This window comes from Heterocephalus glaber, unplaced genomic scaffold (assembly GCF_053883595.1).
Source record: "Heterocephalus glaber isolate CG9 unplaced genomic scaffold, H.glaber_assembly_v1.0 deba00001442, whole genome shotgun sequence".
Lineage (NCBI taxonomy): Eukaryota > Metazoa > Chordata > Mammalia > Rodentia > Bathyergidae > Heterocephalus > Heterocephalus glaber.
The window spans coordinates 7,319,361-7,338,461 of NW_028258296.1; the positions used below are offsets into that span (position 1 = coordinate 7,319,361).

Here is a 19,101-nt window from a genome sequence, read left to right on the forward strand (position 1 = left end):
ACGGGAAGCTCACCTTTGGAGAGCACTGGGCAGAAGCACTGAGCAACGCTCCGTGGCTGTTGGAAAGTAAAAATCGACTCACAGAACTTCATATACCTAATTATAAAAGTTTCATGTGCGATTATACAAATATGTGCTATTGTGATGTATTCTTATAGAATATATTTTTAAAAATAGCTTCATTCATTAACTGGATTGAAAGGTACATTTTGCCAGGTATGGGGGCGCAGCCTGTAATCCCAACACTGGGGAGGCTGAGGCACGAGGATGACTGCGACTTCCGCGCCCACATGGGCAACATGAAGTTTAAGGCCAACTTGAAATTTATAGCAAGACCATGTCTCCAACCCAATAAATAAATGGCACATTTTGAAAATCTAATATTGTGAAGTTTATTTGCATTAACATTTTTCCACCATCATAAAAGATACTGACATTTGTTTGTTCTTTGTGATCAGAGAAAAGACATTTTGGAATGGACAATGTTTCTGCTATTCTTCAAAGGAAAAGGTAAGTTTTTAAAACAAAACCCAAGTGCGGAAGTCTTCAGTAGTCTCCTATCTGCAGTGTACCCCAGCAAAATATTCACACTTGTTAGGACACTGATAAACCTCAGCTGAAGTTCACCTTCCGTTGTCTGCACCTGAGATCTGAAGACTCCTGAAACTACACCATATCCCCACACGGTAAAGGAGCCTCACAGCACTAACAGTCACCACCTCTCAGCCTCAAACCTCAGCACCCACTGCAGGACAATTCAGTCTGCGTCCCTTGCTCTACAACTTGCCCTAAAATGAGTGAACAGCTTCGCAAAGCCAGCTCTGGGTTTATCACTTCTCCCAACTTTCAAGACTCACCGAAGATAGTAATCAGGCTTTTGAATTTTGTTTGTTTGTGGGGTTTTTTTGGTACCAGGGATCAAACTAGGGTCTTTGAGTTTGCAAGGCAGGCAGCGGAACAACTGAGCTAAATCCCCGGCCCAGGTCTTTCAATTTTTCATTTGATTATTTTTCTGCATTATAAAATGTACTGAGCTGGTAACACACATGTAATCAATCCCAGCACTCTGGGAGGCTGAGGCAGGAGGATCGAAAGTCTGAGCCCAGCCTGGGCAACTCCGTGAGACCCGGTCTCAGAACACTGAAAAAGGGCTGGGGATGCGGCTCAGAGCAAAGGCCCCGGGTTCAATCCCCAGTACCACAAAACAGACAGAGAAGACCCATGTATGTACCAGTACGGAAGATGCAGCTTTAAAGATGTTTATTATTGGTTTTATTTATATGAGAAACCCAACATATAAATAATTTAAGGAGCAAAATAAAAGACGTAGTGAAGCAGGGAGATACAGTGATGGGAGGGGCCTGGGAGAAGGGCCTGGGGAGGGACGGAGAAGGAAAAGCGAGTGAGATGCAGGATGATAATTTCCCAACTCCCCAAGATGAATTTGATTATGTACAGCAAACATATACTAGTAAAAAGAGAAAAAGGTGTTTATTATAAAAAGTTTATGGTTGATGCTTTGGATTTTTAAATAAATCATCTCTTCAATAAAGGTCTCTAAACTCATTTCAAATTCCCTGCTTTTGGACGGTATCTGAACTACTGGTCACTCCAAACACTCGACAGCTGCAAACCTGACAAACTCATCGGGACAGGTTTAAAAACATTTAGCTATGCTCATTAACACAACGTGACACTTTATGACTGTTACACATTATTCTCCCTAATTTATTTCATTCTTGGACCTTCAAACCAGCTTGGAATATCAAAAATTTTAAGTGCAAAAATGACTAATGCATGATTTCAATGCTTTGGAAACAATTAAAATCTGAGAGTATTTTCCTGTGGCTTAAAAAATAATAGGAATCACCCATCTTGTATATGCATCTGGACCTTAGCTTGTAACAAATATATTCACTCTGTCAGTATAGAAAATGCGCATCGTACTCAGAAAGCATGAGCATGTTCCAACCAGCATGAGCCACCGCGGTAACGCCTGACTGTCCCACGGGCAGCTTGTCCCACTGGTGGCACAAATGGATCTGATCACTCTTATCAGCCTTTCCACTAATAAAGTTACTTAAAAGCCACCCGAGGGGACAGTCATGTATGTACCACTGGTGGTTCAAGGCACCCGGCAGTGAGACTCATGAATTACAGCCCCGTCGTGAACGTGTAAAATACGTAGGGTTGTCCAAAATATGTGGGGTTTTTTTTTAACTAAGAAGAATGTATCCATATTCCACTTAAAATCATCAGACTTGTGCACTAATTATTAGGAAGCAAGCTCAAAAATTTGGAATCTGTTTAAAGTGCTGAGATTTGGAAAAGGACAATCTCTAAGCATACCATACCCTATGAACATAACAAGGACTCTTCAACACAAATTCAGAAAAAAAAAAAAAAAGGTTCTATGAAAGGAAGATGAGTACCAAACATTTTCCACTGAAGAAAGAATTCAGGTAAAAACAAATAGCACCACAAGGAGTTGCACTAAGGTGCTAGAGGAGGTACCTTATTCCCTGCAGAGTGAATGCTCCCTCGGAAAGGTATTGCAGTACGTAAATGCAACTGCCTAATGTTTACCATTTGGTTCATTGTCTACAGAAAACTGCATTCCTTCTAGTTCATTATATTGAACACACATCCAAATTACTGAACTAGACATAATGTTACATAGTTTACACTTTATGAAAACAAAGCTGAAAGGAGTATTTATAAATGTCACCCTGAATATAAGGTGACACCTTTAAAAGGGCTTCATCTCTCTTAAGACATTTACGTTAATGGTCCAGGAGTGTTAGATTAGATATAGATACAGATATATTTATATGCATATATATTTCAACAACAAGTGTGAAAATTTTTAAAAACAAATCAGCACTGATAGCTGCTTTACATACAAAGGTCTTGGGGTCAGTACAGTGTCAACTATTATACTTGAGATTCTAAAAAGACTGAAAATGGCACATCAGGAAACTTGCTGAAATGCTTGTTAGAGGCCCGGTTCTTTCACTCATTACTGATACATCGATTCAATGCGTAATTCCCTCGTCTTCACTGAAAGCATTTGTCCCTTCTGTTTGGATTCGCTTTTGGGATCTCTGTGTTCCTTTCTCAATTGCATGACAGCTTTTTCATTGTCAGTTAAAGGTCAGGAAAACGGCTTGGGTCTTCCTTGTAGTCTTCGGGGATGGTAAAGATGGAGCCATCAAACTCATCATAGCGAAACTCCTGAAAAGTCACAGTGGCTGTGATCGTGGGAAACACGGGTATATCTAGAGAGAGAACAGCAGGGGACGGTGAGAAATCAAAGGTGAAGACTCAGGCACCAACAGAGGTGTCCGCATTCTTTACAATGTAAGTAAATAAACACACCGAGGAGCCCACCAGTGCAAACATGGGCTCTCCTCTGAGCATGTGTCCTGCAGGAGTGGCAGGGCTGGCTCTTCCTGGGGGACACAAGGCCCGGTGCCACCTCTCTTGCTCCTGGGCAGAGGGACACCTTTTCCGGGACTTTTGCATCTTCCCATCTGATTACAACTCACTGATCACGCTTATCTTTGAACTGATTTATTTTCATTTTTACGAACCCACATGAAATATATTGTTATTGTTTTGGAACAGTAAAAACAATCCATAGCTTAACTGTGTGAGATAATCAGTCTCAACAGAACTGGAGTAATAATATTCTGAATGAAATTAATTTCTAGCTGAAATTATAAGTGACATCTGACATTAACTATGGGGAAATACATGAATCCTTCTGTTCAGCTGTATTCCTAATATGAATTATTACAACAGCACAAATCTTAAAAGCTGAGTCCAATTCCTACACCTCATCTTTACTTATGAGCCTCCAAGATTCCACCTACAAACTACAGTTACCTTTTCAAAAATACCTTGTCAGAGTCTCCTAACAGTCTATGAAAACTCAAATGTCTGCCTAGGGCAAAGACAGACAATACATTAACTTCTACTGTCAAAGCCTAGGTTTTCTCTCAACTTTTGCAAAAAGTAAGATTTCCATGCAGACCAACAAAAAAATCACCTTCAGCATAAAAATGACCATAAACATGATGGGGATCGGTTACGCGGCTTCTCTGCTGAGAAGGTGCTGGGGAGCAGCCTCTCGGAGGCTTTCAGACTTCAGTGTTCAGGAACAGTCCGCGGGAGCCACACCTACTCACTTCCTTCCTGTCTCCAGCTTTCCTCCCTCAAGTTGTGACCCAAGTCCGGCCCCAAAGCCGAAGTATCCACTCTCTCTTAGCAGAGGCTGCCACCTCCCTGCCTGGGCTCTGGGCAGGACACACGGGAGACAGATCAGCAACAGACACAACTGCTGCCTTCAGAGAGAGCAAACAAGCCCACAAATTCAGAAGGAAAGAGAAACTCGATCTGGACCCAGAGGAAAAGTAAAGGGGTGCAGGGAAGAGCCCTGGAGCGAGGGAAGAGGTGGACACAGGAGACCTCAGGGAGTGGCCTCTGGCGGGACTGGAGGGGAGGAGCCTTGGGCTGCCGGCCCAAGGTGGAAACTCCAGACGCGACAAAGGCCTAAAGCAGAGTGTGTCTCACAGCGGGCGGGGGTGTCAGGCCGAGGACACCTGGCCCCTCTGAGCCTTAGCACCTGTGGGAAGAAACCGCAGGGGTCAGAGGGAAGGCGCAGCCACAGGGGCAGGAGGAAACCAGGAAGGCAGAAGACACCTGTGTCGCGAGTCGCGTCTCACCCACCCACACGTTTAGAATTAAGTTCAGAGAAACTAAGTCGGAGGAAACCACAGCGCTTCCCATTTAAGTACCCAGGGGCTGAACCCCAGGCCTCCACCCTGCGTTACACCCCAGGCCCCAGAGTCCAGGGGTCGAGGCAGGGGTGGCCACGCCCACCCCTGTTTAAGGACATGGACGTCAACGTCACCCAGGAAGAGGTTAATAACGCCCAGGGCCACAACACATTTTCTATCATAAAGGCCCACGAACATGGGTGTGTCAGACCCACATTTATTCTTTAGAATGTTTCTACTGATGAACTGAGTTTTATTAAACAATGAGTGTTGTAACAGGAAAAAAAATCAGAAAGTACCTCATTTTAAATATTTGAATGTTTATAAAAAAGCATCAAAATTTTCATGTCAATTGGTTTCTGGTGTACAAAGTCTTTTAAAAAAGAACACCAGCTATAAAAACCTATGTGGGGCTGGGGATTTAGCTCAGTGATGCTGTGCTTGCCTTGCAACCCACAAGGTTCGATCCCCTAGTACCACAAAAACAAACAAGCAAACAAAAAACCCAAAAGAAACCAACCACCAGCAAATCCCTCAAACAAAAGAACAAACAAAAAACACCTATGTGAACTACAATGAAAATACCAACAGCACTCTACAAAAAAAAAATCTTTACTTCAATTATCACCCCTAAGGCAGTCTTCACACGTGACAACAGCTACACACACACACACACACACACACACACAGGCTTACATTGACTGTGTGTTTTGTTTTCATGGCCTTTTCGTAAGACACATTTGACATCTCACTGATCTTGCTGTTTTTGCAGGAGGTTATTATGCAATGTGTAGATAATAGAAACATAAAGTATGAAAGTATTAATAATCTCACAACAGCTGTTTACTTGCTTATAAAACCTAAGATAACATCAGAAATAAACACCTATGTGAACTACAATGAAAATACCAATAGAACTCAACAACAGAAATTATTTTTCCTTCAACCATTACACCCAAGGCAGTATTCACACATGAAAACTGCATGTTTCACAAGTAACACACTGCTACCACGTTTTGTTTTCCTGTCCTTTCTTGTAGGGCACAGGTGAGATCGTTTTGGTTTTCTTGTTGTCATAGCAGGTCTTTGGGATGCTGCACCTGCCTGTTCACCTGTCATTGCACCAGTGCGCTCCACAAATTTCTCCCTGGGCAGAAACATTTTGTTTTTCCTCTGCTGTAAATGATCTCTTATGAGTTCCAGTCCCAATCCTCTTAAGAAAATTTCTCCCTATTTTGCACTTGTCATTTTCTTTGTAAACTATCAAACTATTTATGCCACACACATTTAGGATCTAGTAAAACACAACCACTGGCCAATGCTTTGGGGTTCAAGTGCCATCATAGTTGCTGTATAACCCATGAACAAATTCACTCTGCTTTTGGTTTTGTTGTAGAAAGTTCCCATCTCAGGCTTCCATTTTGTTGAGGTTTCCCTATCAATACTTCCATCAAGGTGCAATGTTGACATCAGCAGTACCAGTTTTTCTCTGCCATATACAAGGCCAATGTAAATCTTTCTGAAATCCAAAGACTGTACTATACAGTTCTGTTTTGAAAATGCAACATTTCATTTGGAATTTCTGCTTTGTTCCTGTGTATAGTTCCTATGTGGGTCAACTTGTGCTCTGTTAGCAACTGTAACATCGACTGGAAACTGGTATACCAATTATGGAATGTCACATTCAGATTAGTTTGGGAGAGGTAAGCAACAAGTCTGTTTACAGCATCATTCGTTTTATCACTATATAAATAAGGACCTGGTGGCTGAGTTTCAGGATAAATGTCTAAATTCAAAGTATAGTAAATCTTCAGATCTACAAGGGCATAAATGTTTATGCCATACTTTGAAGGCTTTTTTGGCATGTACTCTCTGAAGCTACAGTGGCCGTGAAATACTGCAAGATATTCCTCAAGAGTCAAGTATTAAGATGGTGTATAATTGCTTGGCAATTACTCACAAATCTGTCAAACAATGAGGGATAGCAGCCAGATTATCAGTTTTCTTTCTTGGCAGGTAGTTTTATCATCAAGCTTCCAGCAATTCTGAAGGAAACCAAATCTCCTCAGTCTCATTGTTATTCTACAAAGCTCAAGCCCACACCCATTGCTTTTCCATAAGTTGTTTACATTCCTATGATAACCATGAGAAAGCCCTGCTAAGTACAGCAGACCTATAATGCTTTCAGTTCAGCTAGTTAGGTGAATACATTTCTAAGTATGGCTATTGTTGCATAAAGAACGTTTTACTTGTATTTCAGCCTTTGTGCATTTCACAACATCTTCTAGCATTTCACCTGTTACAATTTTCAACACTGAAGGGCACTGCTGGTATTCTCCTCAAAAGGACTCCCCACTGTCAAGGTCCTCATTATATTTTCAGACCTGGTTCTAACACTGGATCATTTCATTTGGTTGTGTGACCATTTTTGCAGCATTTCGACTAGTCAAATATGCACTCACATTGCTGATTTGTCACCTGAATCAAGAAGGTGTGCATTCCCTGTATCTGTGTAAGTCAATTCTTGCTCCATTTCACTGTCACAAGAACTTTGGCTCTTGTGGTCAATATCAAAGTCAACATCATTATCATCATTCACTCTTCTGTTATGAAAACATGTATTTTACCATAATAGATGATCTTCATCAATGCATGAGTAATCTGATGATTCACTTTGACCTCCTCTAAAACTTGCAGATCTGGTTTTTCATATCCCATTGTACTGAATTGGGCTACTTCTACCAGAAAAATCAAAAGAAAACTTTTTTAAAAAACAAATCCTAGAGTGGTGTGGTATATTATACCCTTTGTGATGCTCAGGTAAACATTCACCAAACCTGTTAGGCAGAGCATAATGTGGGTAAAAATCCAAGTCTGACATTTTGTACAGGTGCACAAACCTTGCTGTTCTCTCACAAAGTAGGTAAACACAAAGATTGCTTCCTGTATCCCCCAGGGAAACGTACTAAGATACATAGCTGGCTACTAGTATGCTAAAATACAAAGTAACAATAGAAAAGTATGGTATGGATATATTTAAACCACTGTAACACCCTAACTGTTAAACAAAAGCCAGCTGTGGACCTAAGGAAGAGAGTAAAGTTTTTATTTTCAGAAAATTACAGTTTTGTGTGCAATGGTAAGAAATGATACAGAAGACTCCCCGTACCTTTTCTCCAAATTTCAACATTTTATATCTACATTAGCAGTCAGGACACTGCTGTACAGAGGAGCCAGAGAACGCCCCATCCTTACGTGTCTACTGTCTATCAGACCCACCACGCTGCCCTTTTACAGCCATATACACTTCCTCAGGGATCAACCTTCCTCCACTCCTATAAGCTCTCAGTTTCTGTTGTCTGTTCCCAAGTGGAACATCAGCATGCAACCTTTGAGTCTGGCTTCGGTTTGCTATTCTGTGTGATCCGATCAGCTTAACTCAAGTACTAACGGTGCCTTCTCTTTCTGAATGGTGTCCCATGCAATGGATGTGCCATGGGACAGTCACGTGGCGAGAACTCTAGGCTCTGTCTCTTAGAAACACAGCTATCGGGAAATGAACATTTGTGTTCAAGAATGTATGTGAGCATAGCCTTCATCTGTCTGACTGCTTGATCACACAAAATTAGCTGCATGTTTAAGCTGTGCATGGTGACACACGTCTGCAATCCCAGCACTTAGAAGGCTGAGGCAGGAGAATCATGTCAGAAAGTTCAAGGCCAGCCTAAACTACACAGCAAAACCCTGTCTCAAAAACCAAAATAGTTTTTAAGAAACTCACAAAACATTTCCCCAAGTTGCTGAACCATGTCATATCAGCACCCCATGTGTGGGTGTGCCCTCCCTGGGCTCGGGGATCTCCCTAATCCAATCTGAGCAGAGCTATTTCCCCTTGCTTGTATAACTGGCTGCGCTCCATGCATCTGTCTCCATATCTGCTCTCCTAACCTGCCTTGTCGTTGTATCTGAAATGAGTGTCTCAGAGATAACATATACTCGATCACATTTCACAATTTTTTCTTTTTAAAAGATAGGGTGCACTATGTTGCCACAGTTGGCATTGAATTTCTGGGTTTAAGCAATCCTCTCCGCTCTTCCTGTCTCAGCCTCCTGAGAAACTGGAATTAAAAGCACATGTCACTAGACCATTTTATTTTTTGTCTTCTGTTCTTCAGTTGTTTTTTTTCTTTTTTTTTTTTTTTGGTACTGGGGATCAAGCTCAGGACCTTGCGCTTGTGATGCAGGCCCCGGAACCACTGAGCTACATCCCCAGCCCTTCAGTTGTTTTCTTTTTCCTGCTTTCCTGAGATTACCCAGCTATTAGAATTTCACTGTCAATTACCTACAGCATTTTCCAACACACTTTTTTTGTTCAGCATCTGGAGTGGGTGCTCTGGTTACACATTGCCTCTATCTGACTGAGCAGCATCCTGGTGCCCAACATTTCAGCAGTTTCAAGTGGAACAGAAAGCCAGGTGTGGTAATCCCAGCACCCAGGAGGCTGAGGCAGGAAGACTGCCATGGGTCCAGGCCAGCCTGAACTAGGTGAGACCTTGTCCCAAAACCCTAAAGTGACCAGGCATGGTGGCACACACTTGTAGTCCCAGCACTCGGGAGCCCGAGGCAGGAGCACTGCCGTGAGTTTGAGATTAGCCTGGGCTACCGAGTGAGTTCACGCCTGGCTTGGACTGCGTAACGCAGCCTTGTTTCAAAACAGATAAAACAAAATTAAAATAAAAATTTAAAAATCAAGTGAAATAGAAAAACATGCAACCCTTTATGTCTTTACTTCTCCTTTATAATTGTAAAGCAGCAGTAAAAACAGAGACAGATTTCCAAACAGCATAGCTATAAACAGCAAACATTAAAGCTGGGCAGAGTTAAATGAAATTATTATTAGCTGGTTGGCTGAACTTTAAAAGGTCAAAGACCTAAAAGGCCTAACAAATAGGAGGGAAAAGATGAGAGCGAAGTGGGCAGCAAAGGAGAAATGGCGGGTGAGCGGCCGAGCAGCCTTACGCAGAACTGGGAGAAGAGGTCCACAGTGTGACCGACCTCGGGCGGAGGAAGGAGGACGGGTTTGGGGGGCAGTGTGGCCCAGGGCCTGGGGCTCACGGTGACGGAGGGCTCCTTTCCCACACAGGGGAATAAAACTCACCCCCGCTCGGACCTCACCGGGGCGGGGGGGGGCGGGGGGGTGCGGATAGAGCGCCGCGGGAAGGCTGGAGCCGAGCCCTCTGCGGAATGGGAGAAAGCAACTCTAATCAGTCACCAGCAGCTCTGGCTGATGCGGAAAACAAGAAATGCGGAAAAATTTCCACATTTTTATTCATTTTCTCCCCGCCTTTCTGAATTTAAAACCAGAAAAGGTAAACCAACCCAGGAACGGAGTTTTACGAATTGTCCTAACTTCTGTACACAAGCAGAAGCATCCCTAGGAAGACTGCAGTTCTCCATCATAGAAATGCCTGCAAAAAGGGACTGCAGAGTTTGTTCCTTCCTATAATCAAAACAGTTCTTGTGCAAAGCCCTGTGGTACTGTGCAGTTTGATTTAGGTTTGGAACTTAGCATTAGACCTGAAGGCAGGAACAGCTTGAACTCTCATCCGTTTGACCTGTTCTCTACCCTAGCGAAAACGGTAGTCCAACAGCCAGGAAACACGACCTGGGGCCGCAGGCTGCTGTGGAGAGGCTAGGACAGGGACCCTATCCATGGCCCGAACTCAGCTCTGGGCTGCTTTTCAAGCTGTCTCTGCCTAAGATCCAAGATCAGTTCCTCCAAACTGACACTGTGTTCCCAGGGCTTTTCAATGCAAAGGGCAATCAGCGTGACATTTTCAAAGTCATTTTAAAACTGATTTTAACTCACAAAAAAGTTTATGTCCAATTCTAGAAATGTGAGGAGGGTAGGTTTAATGAAAACATTATTTGGGAGCACAGCATTGTGCCTCTTATGCGACGCGTGTACATGTGTGTTTAATGCGGAATGAAACAAGATAAAATACATGCCAAGAACTGCATACGGGTTGTGTTTCTCTTTCCCCGTTCCCATTTCCCACTGAAGGTGGATGCAGACGAGGACGCTGGCTCCCCTTCCCTGGACTGGGGACTGGCACGTACCAGGCACCCATCACACACGGACGGGCTGGTAGGGTTGATGGGCGGCATCACAGCTGTCCTGCCACTCGCATTAATGCTAAACTTAAGCCTAAAGGCCCAAAATACCTTTTATTTACCTCTTGTTCCCAGTTTTCTGGTATGTCAGAAAGATACAGAATGTCAACAAGGCAAGTTTACTGTTTCTAAAGATCAATGAAATTAAGTGTAAACGTTAAGACTGAAAAATAAAATGCGCGACCATCACTCCATCCATTACTAGCGAGCACTGTGTCCGGAGACATTACCACTGTGGAGACCCCCTAAGAGTCCCCTCTAACTTCTCGTGAACAGCACTACTGCACCACATTGAGCTCAGCCAGCCCTTCCTGTAAGAAGCATCTTCAGGTCTCTTACATTTCATCTAAATCAAGGAGAATTAGAACACTCATCAGGCACTCTGTACGTATGTATGACAAAGCTTAAGTATCCAAGGCCCTAAGGAAAGTATAAAAATGTAAGCAACTAGGAATCCATCTTCCTTTAATACAAATTTCTTATTTAACTCCATATTTCTAACAGACATAAACATTACACCTAAATGTTCTTCTTACCTAGTTTTACAGGAAAGCCTGGAGGAAGCTTCATCTGAACAAATTCTCTAAGCTTGTTAAAGTGCTTGAAGGGAGCTATTACTTCTAAAACATTCAACAATCTGAAAAATGGAAAAAGAAGAAGAAATGTTTTCATTGTTCAAACTGATTTACATGGGTCTTTAAGTCACTTCAGGCTTCAGACTTGGCAGTACCGAGTCCAAGACTGGAAGGATGCGAAACTGCACTCCTTCTGCCTCCCGAGTGAGTGGCTCTGCTCTTCTGAGGAGGGCAAGGTCTGAGTTGCCGGACTACAGGTATAGCAGTCTTGCTAGCGGGCGTGAGCCCCGTTCAGATTCCAGGTGTGGCCTTATGGCTCTCTACAAACCCCTCAGTTCTTAGGTAGCTTCAGGCTTGGGTGGCTGGATTTCACGGTCAATTGATCATGTGTGGGAAGGGGGCTTAGGTGCTTAATACTCTCCGGTTTCTTGCACATTTAAGTGAGTGTTCCCTGTCTTTAAACCGAAAGCCAAATCTGCCTCACATAAATTTCAGGTTATATTTATTATCTGTGAACTACAATTTCATGTCTGCCTCTTAGTATTCTGCATCACTAGTCATAACTACAACTTCCCCTTCTAGTTGGGTGGGTTTCATTTAAGTAGCATTATTTTTCTTTCAACAAAAGTCTATGCTTGATATACTACAGTATTTGTTAAGTTCTTTAGTTTGTGAGTTATCTTCAGCCTGCTCTTGTATGTAAGACATCTTTCCTAGGTGTAAACAGATCATTCTTTCCTTGTTTTTCTTTTATCATATGCCAAAAATATTAAAAAATCTAAGGTCAGGCTGACTTTACCCCTTTCTGCCTAAATGCCTGTTTCTTTATTAACAACTGAAACCCAATAGCTAAATCGGGATAATTTTTGTTATTGATTATTCTCTACCCTTTTTTTTAGAACACAGTGTTAAGACTATAGATTAAATTGAGCCTTAGAGACATTTTTTCTTCTCTCATGTTTTGATGCCATTTCAGTTACATCTGAGGGGCTTTCTATGTGAGTGGACACTGATGATTCTCATGGTACAAGATCTTTGTTATGTTCTCTAGTTCCTTGTATCTGTCCTCTCACCCATCATGAGCTGTCAGAATTTTATTTTCAGCCACACCTACTTCCCTTGCTGTTGTTCCTAGTGTCTGTTTTATAGCAGTACTGACCAGTACTCAGTTTATTTATGTAGCTCTGCAATCTTCTCATTTTAGTCTACTGACCTTCAGCTCACCTTAAGAGTGGTCTAGTTACTGATTTCATGTTCTTTATGTTTTTCCATAGCATTTACAGAAAACTCTCTTCTGTTCATTGACCTGGCTCTTACTCTAGAATGAATTCTTTGGCTTCTGCGTGTAGCAGTTATTTGTGTTTTGTGCTTTTGTGTTTGCTGCTGGGGGTGGGGGCTGGCGGTACTGGAGACTGAACCTAGGGCCAATGTGTACACTAGACAGGTGCTGTACCACTGAGCTACAACCTAACTTCACTCTGCTTTCAAAATTTTCATGTTGAGCAGGGTCTCACTAAGTGACCCAGGCTGGGCATGAACTTGCAATCCTTCTGCCTCGGCCTTCCAAGTAGATGGGAGTTCATGCACTTAACGCCACTCCTAGCTGAGTTTTCTTATTTTACTGTTTTTTAAGAACAATGGTTACATCTGCAATATCTTAAAAATACTGAGACGCTCCCTTTTTTCACATAACATCTCTGAAATTGGAATTACTCTTAACTGATGTAAGATTAGCTTTGCTTTCTTCCTAAGTGGTAAGCAGAACACAGAAGTGCAGTCACTGCGGCCTGGGGCCCAGGACATGAAGAGCACGTGGGGTCTGTGCGTGTGGCTCTCTCCGGCCGGGTCACACTTTCTGGGTCTTACCTCCCTGGCCACATCTCTAAGGGTAAACAGAACACGCCGTCTACTTTCTAAAGCCTGGGAACAGGAAGAAGTCTATGCTCTATTCACACACTTTTTGAAAAATGTAGGACCTACTTTCTTCCTTGAGAAAAAATGTTTGAGGTATTAGGTTTTTTGCTGGTTTCTTGTTTTTTAATGTATTCGTCATGAGTGAATGAGGAAAGAAAAAAGAGCCTGGGGCTCCAACTCCAGGCCGCCCCTTTATGGAGGAGGTTGATGCCACAGTTCCATCAGGAGTCAGGCCTATCTGGGTGCTATGGCACACACGCCTCTCATCCCAGCTACCTGGGAGGCTGAAGCAGGGGAATCACAAGCTTGAGGCCAGCCTGGTCCCTCAGCGAGACTGTCTTAAAAAATAAAAAAGGCAGGGATGTAGCTCAGTGCAAGGCTCTGGGTTCAATCCCCAGTACCAGAAAAATAAACAAATGAAAGAAGACTCAGCTTTTCCCACCCACCTCTCAATCCACCCATTGCTCCAAACTGGATTTGTGTAAAAAAAGAACACAGGCCTGAAAGGATCTATTCAAATGTTCCTGCAATACTGTTTATAACAGGGACAAGCTAAAACTATCAAAATGTTTGCCAGTAAGGGAATGATAACATGAATGATAGTAAATCATACTATAATAATAAAGAAAATAAACATTTCCTATTTTCATAAAAATGCAAAGACATTGGTAAGTCACTGCTAATGTGTAAAAGAAAACTATCACTTTTACTTATAAAAGTGCATCTATCTTCCATGCTTTTAGACTCTTTTACAAGTGCATGTTCATGGGTTATTTTAGTAACTTCTGGCAACTCTTGAGAAACCTGTGTGCAGAGGACACTATCGACACTGGGCACAGGACGGCCCCGCTGTGCGGCCAGGTCTTGGCTCTGCTGCCACTCAGATGCCAACGCTTCCAGCCTCGGGGCCTCCGGCTCCATCCACAAACACGCAGAGCGGCAGGTGACATACTTACGACTCGATCCCCAGGGGGAACTCCTGGCTCATGGCTATGGTGGCTTTGAAGGTTTTCTTACTCTCTTTGCACACCAGTTCTCGACCCAGATGAGGAGCTCTGAATGAAAAAACAAAACAAAAACAGAAAAAAGGAGAAAGAAAATGTTAGAAAACGTGCTTCATAAGACATCCATAAATAGTTCAATCTTTCTTACTGTCTATAGAAATACAATTAATTATGCTAAAAGGGAACAAGATGTGTACAAAAAAAGAATAACGAAAAGAAAAGACTAAAAGTTCAGAAAAAAAAGATCAGACCACAACACAACTCATTCCACATTGAATGCATTTGAATTTTACTAATTACTATTTTGAGGAACCAAAAAAATCACTAGGAAAAATAGACTTTAAAAGTATTCAGCCAAGTGTGGTGACACACACCTGTAATCCCAGCATCCAGGAGGCTGAGGCAGGAAGACCTCAGGGAGTTCAAGGCCAATATGAGCTACATAGTGAGTTCAAGCCCAGCCTGAATTAACAATACCCCCTCTCCAAAAAGAAAAAGTATCACTGTACATCTTTAAAATCACTCAGTCTCAGCATTCATCAATAAAAAGTACCATGAAGAATAAAGAATTCTGTATTGAGCATTATCAAAAGACAAAATTGTAACACATTTAAAGATCTAACTCATTTTTGTTGTTGTTTTCTCATTTAGGAAAAAACAACACCTCATGCTATAAAACAGCGCTCCACTAAGCTCAGTAGAGGAGGCTGGCTTTACAGGCACCAAGGAGCTAAAACAAGCAGAACGGAAAGCAGGCCGGGGCTTTAAACGCTCTCTCCCTTCCGAATCACGCTGACAGCGGGGACCGGAGGCCCGAAGCCCGGCGGTTCGGGAGGCACCAGAGACTGCGCTCCAATGTGGCCTGGGGCTGGGGCCACGCACAAGGCCCTCAGAGCCACTGCCCCAGCAGACGCACCTGTGAGGCCGACCGTGAGCTGCCATGGAGAAGCCAGGAGAGCGCCGTCGGCAAGAAAAAGCAAAATGGTGCCAACTTTTTCCTAAGCACAGACATGGATCATATTTTTTTCTGCACCAAAAGGAAGCACGGGTTTGCCGAAGTAAACACTTTCACTAACTCATTCATTCAAACTAAACCCTTGCTTTCTTCGTTCATGGTCCTTTTGGCTGAATATGTACTGAACACAAGCTACAAGCTGTGCTGGTAACACGAGAGGACTCGCGGTCTCCTGAAGAGCAGTGAGGGGAGCGAGGCTAGGCTGAAAGGAGACGTCGTGATGGACGACGGGCCGGGAAAGAGGCACACGGGACCAACAGTGCGCGCTCAAGAAACGGGGCGATCAAACACCTTGAGTTCACCATGCAACTGAGCCTCTCAAGGACGCCTGGGCCCTGGGTCGCTCCCACAGCCAGAGCCAGAGCTAGAGGAAGGGCTGCGGCTCCTCGGGAGTGGAGAGTCCCACACAAAGAAGGCGCCATCGCCCTCTGCACAAGATCCCACAGCCTGGGACGCTTCTCACTCACCACGCTTAACTCCTATTTTTCAAAGGTTAAAAAGAAAAATGCTTCAGGAAAAAGAATGCCAACATTATCTCTAAAATACATTGTTATTCCCAAATATTCATGTATTGTTTTAAGAAATATTCTTTTCTAAAAAATCAAAGAAGATATAAACTAAAAGAAGAAAGAAAAAGAAGCCACCTACTTTCCGTTCTCAGCAGATATGTACTCTTCCCACGTGATGGTGTTTTGCGGCGGGGCAGGAAGAGACTGTCTTCGGACCGGCTGCCAAAAGAACGAGGGAAGGGCAGGGCGGGGGGAGAGCGTCATACATACTTGAAATATAAAGTTGAAACACGGAACACACAGTACACTGAAAGGGGCCGACTGGGTCACAGGTAGAGCACACGGTAACGCGTCAGAGGCCCTGTGAGGGCGGGGTGGGGAGAGGTGAGAAAGGACAGACGAGAAAAAGAAAACATGCAGCGAACTATTTCAACTGGCAACAACTTAACCTCTTCGCTGTAAAACGAGATGCTCCTTCCCAGGCAGTTCCGCAGACTTAAACTCTAACAGAAATATTATCATTTCCTTCTAAATCCCAGTAAGAATACTTGTCTCAAAGTACCCAGGCCCTCAACGGCGCAATCATCTAAAATGTCCATGGCATTGCAGTAGGTGCTGAACACAGGAGCTAGAGAAGTATCAGAACTCTGACTTCAAGGAACTTACAATTTACTTGGAAAGAAAAATATATAGACATGAAGAGTTAAGTAGAAATTATATATCTCATATAAAGTATTTTAAAACCAAGAAGTATGTGAACACACACATTGATTTAACTGAACCAGGGAAGAATGTTCAAATATTATGCCTTCCAGGCTGTTTCTGTGAAATATGAATTTGGACCAATATGGGATAAACGAGCAACAAGGAACTACACTGGGCAGTGGCGGAGGAAACTAAAATTGCAGAGAACAATCTGCGGAACAGAAGCAGTAAGTAGAAGAGTGATGAAAATAACGAGATAAAGAGTAACATCAGGCAAGGCCACCCTGGGAGAAGCAGAGCTTGAATAATGCGTATAAGGTGTCAATAAGGCCATCTATGAAGGGTTAGAATCAAAGATTTTTAGGGTACAGAACCTGATTAGAATCTCAGCTCCAAACCCTGCTAATTCTATGAATTCAGGCAAATCACCTTCTATTATATTAATTGAAATACCCACAAAATACATCTATGGTCATCTACTTCACAGCTACAAATTCAAGAAAATGTAAAGAGCTCAGTGCCTATGAAGCAATACCGGGTTCAACAACACTAGGAAGTCACCAGACAGCAGTAAGGGAGCAAAAAGGAAAGAAAGAAACTAACTCGACCAAAAATTAGACAGCAGAGGACTGGGTCCTATAAACAAGAGTAGTATGGGAGAAAAAGAGCCAGATAAAAGGGAAAACGTGAGCACAGAGGTGCGCTAAGAGAAAGTCGAACATGTTAGCCCAAAATAGTGTCTTGTACTGGCATAAAAATTATTTTTGAGCAGAAGGCAATTAGGAAGCAGCACGTAAGAGGAAAAGCTCTCTCAGGCCTTCTCCTTTCCTGCCTGAAGTCACACAGTTTCCTTTGCTGGAGACAACTTCCGCTTCCTAGCAGCCGACACGCGGAGAGGACGCTCCCGCTGGCTTCCTCCCATCTCCTGTCCCCAAGCACACTCTGGGCTGTGTACAAACTCACACCTGCGCAGTACACACCCTGTCCAGGCACCCTGCTGCTTAGAAAAAGCACAATCGTGAATGGCACTCCTCGACCGGCAGAGGCAGACCACGCCCTCAGCAGGTTCGCCCTCTACAAGGAGCCAACTGTCCGTGGGGCAGCAGCTTCTCTTCCTCTGGGGGCTGCCGAAAGGACGGACGATGTCTCTCGTCTGTAGTTCACCTTCCCAACTAAAGCTTCTGCCTGCAAGGTCCTCTCCTGCCCCAGTGGGGGTTTCCGTGATCCATGCACAGATGTAAGACTAAAGGACAACATCAAAGCGCACTGCGTCTTCTGACTGGGGCTGGCACAGCCAGCAGGAAGATGTGGACTGGGGACTCCGGAGCGGGGCAGACTAAGGGGAAAAGAACGGGACACGCAGAGAAGGAAACCCAGAAAGTGGGGTCGTGAGAGAAAGCCCGGTGCTCTGGGAAACTGAAACTGCCGTGTCCTGTTAGTGTCCGGAGTACACTCAAGCCTCGAAGTGAGAGACACGTAAACACACAGAAGAGAAAAGCAGCTTGAAAGGGCTTTTTGTACTAAGCAGATTGTGTTTTAATTTGAAAACAATCTACAGTCAAGTGTTTTGAGCAATACAGCATAAAACACAAAGTTCAGAATAAGACTGATCAAATCCTGGTTTGCTCACTGCTTGGTGACTTTGAACTAAGGATGTAGCATCTCTTGTCTGTGTAATAAAAATGTGCAGTTATATGTAAAGTGCTTAAAGCAGTCCCAGGGACGCTGCACGTCCACTGCACACCTCTGCCACCCAGCACAGGCGCTCTGTGAGCAATCTGTCAGGGCTGGCACGGCGGCACCTGTGTATTCACAGGGAATCCAAATGAGAAACTAAGGGCATGCTGTCTGGGAACAGAAGGAGATTCGAGAGATCAGAGAGACCATTAGGGCTTTGAGCTACAGGAGTTAAAAAGGGGAAAGCTAAGAAATGTATGAGCAAACTTCCAGTAATTGGCTTGCATACCAATTAAACAGTGCCACTACTCAAGACAGGAAAAGTGGAAAGAGAAGGAAAGAACTGGTTTGATCACAATCAAACATACTAACTTTTCGATACTTAGGTCTAAGCAGGTAAACAGCATCAGGTGGTGAGCAGGAAAAGGCGCAAGGCGAGTTGGGAATTTGGGTGAGAATAACCAGCATGTGTGGTGTGAAAGCATCAGGTTAGAATCACGGATGTGGCGCTGAGGGTGCCAGTTGTGTCCCCAGCATCCGTCTTCCCATCCTCTGTACAGAAGCTTCCCGTCTAATTGCCTGACTAGACAATGACTTCCCAGGATAAAGGCTGCTGCCTGAGTTATTCTTGCAGATAGATTTCTCACTCAACCTAATTCCAACCAACGGTTTTATTACACACTGACACTTCTGGCTGACGGCTGCTGGTGCAAGACTGGGAGCAGGATGGCGGCAGGGTTGCCACGG

The 19,101-nt window shown here is 43.6% G+C and overlaps 1 protein-coding gene across 5 annotated transcripts in view; it reads right to left on the bottom strand.

Moving 5' to 3' along the window:
- Window positions 1-1,245: 1,245 nt before the first annotated feature.
- Ankrd13c (ankyrin repeat domain 13C) overlaps window positions 1,246-19,101 on the bottom strand; it is a 72,926-nt gene continuing 55,070 nt past the window's right edge. For 2 of the 5 annotated variants that reach the window (XM_021255549.2, XM_021255550.2), the window contains 5 exons: window positions 16,112-16,191; window positions 14,401-14,499; window positions 11,492-11,592; window positions 7,409-7,519; window positions 1,246-3,278 (listed from right to left, as the gene is read on the bottom strand). In XM_021255549.2, coding sequence (XP_021111208.1) covers window positions 3,148-3,278; window positions 7,409-7,519; window positions 11,492-11,592; window positions 14,401-14,499; window positions 16,112-16,191 — 522 coding nt within the window. In that variant the 3' untranslated portion in view covers window positions 1,246-3,147. Of the gene's footprint in view, window positions 3,279-7,408; window positions 7,520-7,548; window positions 11,302-11,491; window positions 11,593-14,400; window positions 14,500-16,111; window positions 16,192-19,101 lie in introns of those variants that run through there. The other 3 variants (XM_004841455.4, XM_087212669.1, XM_013070964.3) reach the window with 2 other exon arrangements.